We start from the raw sequence: 10,971 nt of genomic DNA on the forward strand, positions 1-10,971 counted from the left end.
GTCTAGATAACATCTAGTATTGAGTTTTGAACAACAAGGAAGACGGTATGGAGTCTTATAATGTTTACCATATATCTTTTATGTGAGTTTTGCTGTACCGTTCATCCTTGTGTTTGTTTCAAATAACCTTGCTAGCCTAAACCTTGTATCGAGAGGGAATACTTCTCATGCATCCAAAATCCTTGAGCCAACCACTATGCCATTTGTGTCCACCATACCTACCTACTACATGGTATTTATCCGCCATTCCAAAGTAAATTGCTTGAGTGCTACCTTTAAAATTCCATCATTCACCTTTGCAATATATAGCTCATGGGACAAATAGCTTAAAAACTATTGTGGTATTGAATATGTACTTATGCACTTTATCTCTTATTAAGTTGCTTGTTGAGCGATAACCATGTTTCGGGGACGCCATCAACTATTCTTTGTTGGATATCATGTGAGTTGCTATGCATGTCCGTCTTGTCTGAAGCAAGAGAGATCTACCACCTTCATGGTTGGAGCATGCATATTGTTAGAGAAGAACATTGGGCCGCTAACTAAAGCCATGATTCATGGTGGAAGTTTCAGTTTGGACATATATCCTCAATCTCATATGAGAATAATAATTGTTGCCACATGCTTATGCATTAAAGAGGAGTCCATTATCTGTTGTCCATGTTGTCCCGGTATGGATGTCTAAGTTGAGAATAATCAAAAGCGAGAAATCCAAAATGCGAGCTTTCTCCTTAGACCTTTGTACAGGCGGCATGGAGGTACCCCATTGTGACACTTGGTCAAAACATGTGCATTGCAAAGATCCGGTAGTCCAAGTTAATTAGGACAAGGTGCGGGCACTATTAGTATACTATGCATGAGACTTGCAACTTGTAAGATATAATGTACATAACTCATATGATTTATTACTACCGTTGACAAAATTGTTTCATGTTTTCAAAATAAAAGCTCTATCACAAATATAGCAATCGATGCTTTCCTCTTTGAAGGACCATTCTCTTTACTTTTATGTTGAGTCAGTTCACCTATTTCTCTCCACCTCAAGAAGCAAACACTTGTGTGAACTGTGCATTGATTCCTACATACTTGCATATTGTACTTGTTATATTACTCTATGTTGACAATTATCCATGAGATATGCATGTTACAAGTTGAAAGCAACCGCTGAAACTTAATCTTCCTTTGTGTTGCTTCAATACCTTTACTTTGATTTATTGCTTTATGAGTTAACTCTTATGCAAGACTTATTGATGCTTGTCTTGAAGTACTATTCATGAAAAGTCTTTGCTTTATGATTCACCTGTTTACTCATGTCATTACCATTGTTTTGATCGCTGCATCCACTACATATGTTTACAAATAGTATGATCAAGGTTATGATGGCATATCACTTCGGAAATTATCTTTGTTATCGTTTTACTCGCTCGGGACGAGCAGTAACTAAGCTTGGAGATGCTTGATACGTCTCCGACGTATCGATAATTTCTTATGTTCTATGCCATATTATTGATGATACCTACATGTTTTATGCACACTTTATGTCATATTCGTGCATTTTCCGGAACTAACCTATTAACAAGATGCCGAAGTGTCGGTTCTCGTTTTCCGCTGTTTTTGGTTTCAGAAATCCTAGTAACGAAATATTCTCGGAATTGGACGAAACAAAGACCCGGGGCCTATTTTTCCACGGAGCTTCCGAAGACCGAAGAACATACGAAGTGGGGCCACGAGGTGGCGACACCACAAGGCGGCGCGGCCCAGGGGGGCCCGCGCCGCCCTATGGTGTGGCCCCTCGTCGGCCCCCGACTCGCCCTTCCGCCTACTTAAAGCCTCCGTCGCGAAACCCCCGATGCGAAAAACCACGATACGGAAAACCTTACCGAGACGCCGCCGCCGATCCCATCTCGGGGGATTCGGAGATCTCCTCCGGCACCCCGCCGGAGAGGGGATTCATCTCCCGGAGGACTCTACACCGCCATGGTCGCCTCCGGAGTGATGAGTGAGTAGTTCACCCCCGGACTATGGGTCCATAGCAGTAGCTAGATGGTTGTCTTCTCCTCATTGTGCTTCATTGTTGGATCTTGTGAGCTTCCTAACATGATCAAGATCATCTATCTGTAATTCTATATGTTGTGTTTGTCGGGATCCGATGGATAGAGAATACCATGTCATGTTAATTATCAAGTTATTACATATGTGTTGTTTATGATGTTGCATGCTCTCCGTTACTAGTAGAGGCTCGGCCAAGTTTTTACTCTTAACTCCAAGAGGGAGTATTTATGCTCGATAGTGGGTTCATGCCCGCATTGACACCGGGACAAAGTGATGTAAAGTTCTAAGGTTGTGTTGTGCTCGTTGCCACTAGGGATAAAACATTGGCGCTATGTCCGAGGATGTAGTTGTTGATTACATTACGCACCATACTTAATGCAATTGTCCGTTGCTTTGCAACTTAATACTCGGAAGGGGTTCGGACGATAACCTCGAAGGTGGACTTTTAGGCATAGATGCAGCTTGGATGGCGGTCTATGTACTTTGTCGTAATGCCCAATTAAATCTCACTATACTTATCATGTCATGTATGTGCATTGTTATGCCCTCTCTATTTGTCAATTGCCCGACCGTAATTTGTTCACCCAACATGCCTTTATCTTATGGGAGAGACACCTCTAGTGAACTCGTGGACCCCGGTCCATTCTTTAATACTCGAAATACAAATCTGCTGCAATACTTGTTTTTACTATTTTCTTTGCAAACAATCATCTTCCACACAATACGGTTAATCCTTTGTTACAGACAAGCCGGTGAGATTGACAACCTCACTCTGTTTCGTTGGGGCAAAGTACTTTGGTTGTGTTGTGCAGGTTCCACGTTGGCGCCGAATCTCCGGTGTTGCGCCGCACTACATCCCGCCGCCATCAACCTTCAACGTGCTTCTTGGCTCCTCCTGGTTCGATAAACCTTGGTTTCTTTCTGAGGGAAAACTTGCTGCTGTGCGCATCATACCTTCCTCTTGGGGTTGCCCAACGAACGTGTGAAATACACGCCATCAACCTGCGCCGCCGCGACGAACTGACTGGGGAGAGATCTTGATCCGGACCGTCGGAGCTCATCGGCGCCCAGCTTCGGGAGATGAAAAGAGATGGGCGGTGCGGGGCACGGCGGCGAGCGGGAGGGGGGCGGTGGGGATTTCGGTGTGGGCGTTGGGAGAGTTAGAGCTCTCTCCTCGCTGGGAAACCAAGCGAGAATGGTTTTCGAGCCGACGAGGGTTTCGTTTGACCTAGTAACGTGGCATATGTACATATTATGCGATTTGGTGGGAGGGTAAAATAGTAGGACGAAATCTCTGACCGGAGGAAACAGAAGCAGTTCCTCCTTTTTATATAGTAGAGAAAACAGGAAAATAGCTTAAATTAAAAACAAAAAAGGGGAGAAGCCCCAGCCAACCGACCTCGCCAAGTGCTCTAACCGGCAGCCCACCATCCGGCCAAAGTGGCCAGCCGGAGCCTCCCTCTACCAAAACCCTAACATGACCTAACCCTTTCCTGGCAATCTTGCAGCCGCCCCCCTCTCCCTCTTTTCATTTCGCCATCAAGTCCTCCCACTCCTCTCAGCCTCAGAGACCGAAACCAACCCGAGTCCCGCGCCTCCCCTCGCTCTCTCTCAGCACGAGAGCGCTCCACGTCAGCAGCCGCCGCGCCGCTCGCCCTGGCTCCTCCTGCAGCGCGCCGCCACCTTCCTGGTTCCTCCTCTCCCTCGTCACACTGCTCTGCATCTCGAGCTCGTGGCCTCCTTCATCGCGCGCAGCATTTCCTGGATGTTATCGTCGTCGACCTGCTCCCCTCCGCCTCCGACGGCCGCCATCATGTACCCGTCCGTGAGCAGGTTCCGACGGTCGCTCAACCCTGCTCTCGCGCCGACTGCCATCTCGAACCATCCGTGAGCAGCTCAGCTCTTTTCAGCACCCAGCGTCGTCGTCGACCCTCTTTCATTTGGTACTGCCAGACCAATCAATTGTGCAACTTCTCGTTGATTCACCTCGCTGAAATCCATGCCAATTAGAACGTATATAAATCGGCGGTATTCATTGTAAGGTAGCGATGTGGTACTATTGAACCTGATTCAATCGGTTGACTCCAAGTGCTTTGGTGATTTTTGTTACCAACCGAATTGGCTTACGGCCCATTGATGCATGTCCGGGGGGCCTTGACAAAGAACAGCCAGCATGACTCTGAAGGAGGGAATAGGTCCGGGGATAGAAAAGGAAGAGAGAGCGAACCCAACCGGTATGCCGCGGTCGGGATGAGCGGATGTGTTCCGTACTTTCCTTCTGTTTAGAGAGACGACTACGAAGCGTTTTTTACTCAAGGCGGTGGCAATCTGCAGAATTATGCGATTTGGTGGGAGGGCAAAACGGTCCAAAAAAAAAGCGTTGACGAATTTTTTTGGCAGAAACCTTAGCTCCTTTATTATTAGATATAGATTTGATTACTTGTTTTATTGTTTGTTGTAATTTAATTTGAAAACAATCCTCGCAAACATTTTTATTCATATGCTACATTTGATAAATGGTTATGTGTTAAAAAAAAGTATTTTAAATGTTTGGGGGCAGCGTTTGGGGGACGCGGCTGGGGAGCGACGTCCCCCAAACGCGGCACGAACAAAACACGTCCCCCAAACGCTCAATCCGGCGCGGTTTGGGGGACGGTTTGGGGGACGCGACTGGAGATGCTCTTAAACTTCATTTCTGGCTCGGTCCCTGTTCTCCTCGATGCCGAAGAGGTGAACTGCATCGTTCTCCACGATGCCGAAGAAATGGTCATTAATGCATATACCTCAAGGAAGGAGAAATGATCTATCCCGGAGTAGTATTTGAGTGGCCTTGCCACAAGGTTAAGATTGGTGGGTGCATTCTTCAATCTAAAGAGGACCCCCTTTGCAAACCATCACTGCGACTAGAACCAAGAAAGGGAGCAGAGATGAGAAGAACGAGAATGGGTTGAAGAGGAAGAGACCTGGTGAGAATTCAGAGAGAACAAATGGATTAAGGAGGAAGAACCAAGACACAAGAAAGGAACTAAATAAAAATGATGAGATCACCTCAAGCAAAATTTGTGAGATCTTAGTAATACAAATTTATTACTCTCGAATATTTCATTGTTAGTTGTCGACTTGTCCAATCAAATATCAACTGGTTTTGTTAGAACTTTGTTGTTTATAAATAGAGAGAAATACTGCAAGTTCACCTTTACAACTCTCATTCCTTTTGCGAGTCACACTATACCAGTCATTTCTGTATATTGGAAATCATTCTGGACGTGTATTTTGGGGCTGAATGCGAGGAATCACAATGGTGATGTTTTACTAATGCCTAGAATTTTGTTCACATGTGTAACGGAAAAAGCAGATGTAATTTCTTTTGAGGCTGCACTTCGATTGGTGGTGTCACAAATTCACACTCTGAGCATCTTTGGCTCTGGTTGACTGCCAGTGCTCTCCATGCTTCGGCAGGTGATGTTCATATCTTAGCTCCACTATCAAAGAGGCCAGACATCTGATGATTTTTCGCCTGATGTGAACTACAGTGTCCAACTAGTATCTATTTATGGGACGAGCTTGAGTCTAGAGAGGCCTCAGAAATTAGATAACGCTAGCTCTTGTATCTGATGTCACCATAGCAAAATTCACGGGAAAACTGAGAGGTTCTTGCACATTGGACGATAAAAGGAGGGCAGGAACAAACCACCAGCGCGTATCATAGTAGCTGACGTGCTGCGCCACTCAGAAGACAGAAACTCTTGACAGTGTTGACTCTAAGCTGTGGAAGAAACACTCGGCAACTAAAGCGCCAGGCAAGATGATTATCACTATGTGGAGGTTTGCCCACGATTGTCTTCCTTGCGGACACCAGTTTCAGGAACGCAAACAGTTGAACACGCCTTGTTGTTTTGCCCATATGCCAGGAAAGTTTGGCAAGGAATCCAATATGAACATATCTTGGAAGGAAATTATTTATATCTCCAAGAACCTGGGTTATGGAGTTTCTGGATCGTGGTTCAGAAGTTCAGATTACTGCTGCTATTACTGCTATGTGGCACATATGGTATGCAAGGAACAAAGATCGAGAGGGAGAAGGTGTTTTGCATCCTACGTCCTTGGCTGCCAAAGTGAATGCTTATATTGATATGATCTTGGTTCATCTTTACAAACCTGCTACTAACTATAGGAATGAGCTCTCTTCAGGTGTTAAATGGGTTCCGCCGCCAGAAGGTGCGGTTCTGGTGAATGTTGATGCAGCTATCTTTTCAGCATCAAAGCAGAGGGAGGCTGGTATTGTTGCAAGAGACCACACTGGTAATTGTATTGCTGCTTGTAGCAAGCGATCAGATAATGTTGTGACACCAAATTGGCGGAGGCTCTTGCCGTCCGCAAGGCTGCCTTGTTTGCTCTATGAGGGTTTTTTAAAGATCATGCTTCCGATTGTCTTTCGGTGATACCAAGAATAAAATCTTCTGTGATTGACCGTTCTCCGTACGTCAGTCATCAAAGATATTAAGGCTATCTCAAGACGGTTTACTTCTTGTGGTTTTCGTCATGTGCTTCGCGTGCTCAACATTGCTGCTCATCGGTTAGCTAGAGAATGTATTTCTTTAGTTAGTACTGTGTTGCGTGATGTTTCTCCGGATTGTATCCGAGAAGCTCTGTGTAATAACATTATGATTATTGATCAATAAAGACCACGCGTTTCCCTCTAAAAAGGACAGAAACAGAAATGCTACTAGTATATTACTTTTCACCTGCCTATATCATGCGTCTTCAGTTTTCAATCCGATGCTATTAAACCCCACACCTATTTTACGCAGCATTCAGGTTGAGAAATCAAATTCATGTGACTATCATAGGTAAGAACTTGGCGTTTTTTCCATAGAAAGAACTGTAGGTCTGTAGTACACTACTTTAGAAAGCTACAGAGCGGAGTAATTTGTATTGCCGATATGTAATGCATGGCAGCAACAAAATGCCACACGTTCCATAGATAACACTGCGGATCAGACCCCCAAAAGCTAAACTTTCTATCCCACGGAGACTAGTATCCTAAGATAGTCTCCCAAAAACAATGTTGCGTAGCTACAGAACTAAGTTAGTTGTAAACACGGCATCCGAACCTGTAGTTGATCGGTTAATCAGCTGGGCATACCCTACGAGTCAGTCTGAGCATCCTCCCTAACCTTTTCCTTGCCTTTCTCCTTGGAGCTAGGTACGGGGAAACCCTCCTCCGGCAGCCGGTGCCACCGGTAATTGCAGGCCTCGATCCAGCGGGGGTGGAGCAGGAACTTCTTGTTCTTGACAGCCCAGCGGGCCTTGTCTGTCCCAGAGTGCAGGGCGACCACATGAGTGACAGTGGAATCCACTTCAGAGCAGCAAACGGCGCCCAGCTGCTCGGCCATCTTCCAGATTATCTGATCCTGTGCCCGGCAATCCGATCGGAACACTCGAGTGAAGACTAGTTTGCAGCCCTGCAGCACTTCCTGACGCACCCCCTTGATTACCTAATGGAGGATATATGTAAGCACCGGAAAACATAGCCAGCATACTATATCTACAGACAAATAATCAGCCCATGTCAATCCTACCTGTCTTACGTCTCGCGAAGAAAGAGCAGTTTCAACACCCTACAGAAGAGATAGCGAAGAAGCAAATGATGAGTAGATCCCAAAGAACGCTTATCAGAGGTTGATTATGCACATGGGGAAGACGGCACGAAGCAACAGGATGATAAACTGTGATAAAACCATGTATGCAAGTAACCAACCGAGTCAAAGAAAATTGCGTGTATGCGCTTCAGGACATCCAAAATTGTAGCCAAAGCACCGTCACTCTCCCTTTCATCCTGCATCAACTCTGACAAAGATCTGTCGGTAAAACCAAACTGGCGCAAGCTCGCAGCAAAATAATGATATCTCTCCATCAGAATCAGGTTTTCTTTATGCTTCTGCCAGACCTGAAAAATCAGTAGCATTTAGGTTAGCTATATAATATGCTCATGCAGTCAGCAAAATGAAATCAATGATCTACTTAAACAGGAAAATGACACAAACCCAGGGGTACAAAAAGAGGCACCAAGGCAATACATGGGTTTCCTTTTTCGAGAGAAGACAATGAATATTTTTTGTAATTATTTAGAGAAAAGAATGAATGATTATACTGTGAAGTCTTCGGGTCAAAAGAATATAAAAAGAAGTCCACTACCCAGGAAAGCTTGTGGTGACAAATTGACAATGGTATAACACAACAAGACCTAGCTCAAGCAATGAACTCATGCTGAATAATAATTACTGAAAACCTGCAACACATTAAATGTGCATCAAATATGGTCACCAAAGAAAAATCACTTACGTGCTCAGTGTCATCAAGAATCACTGCAGTGCTTTCAGCTCCAAGAACCACGTCAAGGCCTTTCTGGTGCCGCTGAGTGCAGTCAGAGTTTGAAATCACTTTTGAACCAAAATAGACATTACCAGGGTCAAGAAGCTTTGCTATTTCAATTGCATAAGCCTTGTCACCCATGGTGTATATATACATCTCAAACATACTGCTTGCTTCTTCTAAAAATTTACGGACAAAGGGTCTTAACTTTGTAAGCATATACATTCCCTGTAAATTGAACAAGCTTTTGTTCGGAAGATCTGCATTTAGGGCATGTTAGTGGTTAGCCACAATTGTAGTGATATATTACTTGACAAGCGACAAAACGTATCAACAAGGTTGAAAGCCAACAAGTTAAGGTGGAAGAAAATAACCATTTAAATGGAATCCTGACATGCTTCAAACTAGTACTGCATGATCGCTGTTTTTACCATATAAAGGGTGTTGATTTTATACTATCACTATCAGTCTACTAGCAAAGGTCAACCAAATTTTTTTTTGGAAGGTTGACTGATATAGGCAATAGTACACTATTGAGTTGTGTCATTGTGTGAAGTGCAAACTGCGTTGAACACACTAATTCTACCCGAGTAAGCAATGATGGCGTACCAGAGATAGTTGTCCTGGAAAATTTTGATCTCTAAATGAAACCATATAGGATACTATGTAGACAAACACTCAGAGAGAATCGCCATGAACAGTGACATTAGCATCTCATTTTTATGGTGACAGATACCTATCTGATGAATCTACATTGTTAGTTTTTATCTCAAAGTTGTGGTGACACTTAGTCAAACCCCAGCAATGTCTTTTTTCCGTTCGCTGCAAGGGGCAACTTTGACCCTCGTTTAGAACATAAAATATCCGTACATTGCAAACTCGCACTGTAGTGAAACTCGTGGACAACAAATGTACTATGTCCCTTTTCCCGAGAGAGTTCAAAGAATTTCAATATATTACAATCGCAATGAGCAGATACTACGCAATTTTCATGATCATAAAATAACAACTGTGTATAGAAACAGCTACCAGTCCTCAAAACATGAATGCAAATAGATACAACTTACCTTTTGATGCAGCAGTTTGAATCCCCAGGTCCATCTCAGCAGCAGAAATATCATGGAGTCTGGTTGAATTAATCAGCGTATGATCTAAGTCTAAAATAAGCACCAGTTTTCTGTCACGCAACAAATTCTTCACTTCAGACCCACGTAGCCTGTCCATTTCTGAAGTACCTAGCCTCAAACCCTGCATTGAAATATTTTTTCAAAATCCAAAAAAACACTGAAGGCACTTTTCATGGGCAACTAGAAACGAAAAAATAACTTTGAATTCCCAGAATGTATTAGAGACATAATGATAATATTAATTTCAAAAACTAGGTGACTTAGATTTAAGCAAGGTAAATGCAATAAGGAAACACCATTATACCTCTCATGTTTGCACAGAGAGGTCAGAGGTCTATGTACCTTGTGGACGTAACCAAAAGCAACTCCTGAAACATCTTCCTCATCTTGGCTTTTCCCACATCTAAAGCAAAGTCCACCAAAAAATCCAGGATGCGGAGGACATATCTTTACTTGATCATCTTTAAATGAACCTGCTACAACACAAATTCAATAATTAAAGATATCATCAGCCATATCATGTACATTCAATGCTCAAGATATGGTAAATGAAGCTGAATAAAGGATGCAGTGGAAGTAATATTTCTTTTCAAGTTGTAACACCTCACGAATCATGGTAGGATGCATGACGAGATACTAGTGAAACAAAAAGGAAAAAACCAAACAGACGTATAATCATAAAACATACTATTCCTTATGGGAATGGAGCCTGCAACTTATAATTGCATTTAGAAAACGGGATTTCACATGAACAACATATTATGAAACAACTATTTGTAGTATACACCACTGAGCTGCTTAAGCATAATAGTTTGTAAAACGAGAGTAACAGGCATACCAGTGGCATCTTCATCAGGCATCACTGCTGCTGTTCGATCTTGGTGCTGTTCCCCCACTCTACGCCTTTTGCTGCTGCATTTGATGTCGTTAAGAGCAGTGAGATTCATAGTGCAAAGTCAACATAAAGAATCACCAAGATTTTCCTTTAGAACACAACATCATCCAGTATTCTTCTTCTCCCTTTTATCTTTTCTCTTAGTGTTGGGTTCTTCATTCACAGTTATATGCTATAGCTACCTGAGTACATCCGAAGCATTTGATGCAGCGATTTTTCAGATGAATATTTTTATTACTGCTACCTACACCATATTGTTGTACTGGCCCACTACAATCCTATCACGTCACGTTTTCCTTGGAACTAATTTTGTTAATCAATCATTGGGCACAATCTGGATAGATATTAAGCAACATAAGACCAATTGGTATTTGGTAAGCCTAACTTGATGGATTCTACCTGTACCATGTTGGGATAATATGGCGGCCAACCATATTTCCATTGAACCATACATACAAAATCTAATATGATAAATGAAGTGCCTGCTACGCTATCTGAAGCTTCCTTGTGTTAATCCACAAA

General features: G+C 43.2%; 1 protein-coding gene across 2 annotated transcripts; it reads right to left on the bottom strand.

The window, feature by feature from the left end:
- Nucleotides 1-6,958: 6,958 nt before the first annotated feature.
- On the bottom strand, nt 6,959-10,459 carry LOC124706679 (RNA polymerase II C-terminal domain phosphatase-like 4). Of its 2 annotated transcripts, none has more exons than XM_047238352.1 (7): nt 10,393-10,459; nt 9,897-10,027; nt 9,495-9,675; nt 8,398-8,687; nt 7,814-8,002; nt 7,635-7,673; nt 6,959-7,550 (listed from the first exon to the last, which is right to left on the bottom strand). In XM_047238352.1, exons 1-7 carry the CDS (start codon nt 10,412-10,414, stop codon nt 7,200-7,202), a joined length of 1,203 nt encoding a protein of 400 aa, XP_047094308.1. In that variant the 5' UTR covers nt 10,415-10,459; the 3' UTR covers nt 6,959-7,199. The 2 variants fall into 2 exon arrangements, with proteins under 2 accessions (XP_047094308.1, XP_047094309.1); XM_047238353.1 differs by having other exon boundaries at nt 9,897-10,030.
- Nucleotides 10,460-10,971: the final 512 nt, after the last annotated feature.

Source organism: Lolium rigidum, chromosome 4 (genome assembly GCF_022539505.1).
Source record: "Lolium rigidum isolate FL_2022 chromosome 4, APGP_CSIRO_Lrig_0.1, whole genome shotgun sequence".
Lineage (NCBI taxonomy): Eukaryota > Viridiplantae > Streptophyta > Magnoliopsida > Poales > Poaceae > Lolium > Lolium rigidum.

What these genes read in the sequence shown, in the direction of transcription:
- LOC124706679 (XM_047238353.1), bottom strand. Translation starts at nt 10,414, where the DNA reads ATGCCTGATGAAGATGCCACTG. An exon ending in GCCTGATGAAGATGCCACTG is followed by an intron (nt 10,031 to 10,392) that starts GTATGCCTGTTA and finishes TTTGTGTTGTAG; the next exon opens with CAGGTTCATTTAAAGATGAT. An exon ending in CTTCGCGAGACGTAAGACAG is followed by an intron (nt 7,551 to 7,634) that starts GTAGGATTGACA and finishes ATCCTCCATTAG; the next exon opens with GTAATCAAGGGGGTGCGTCA.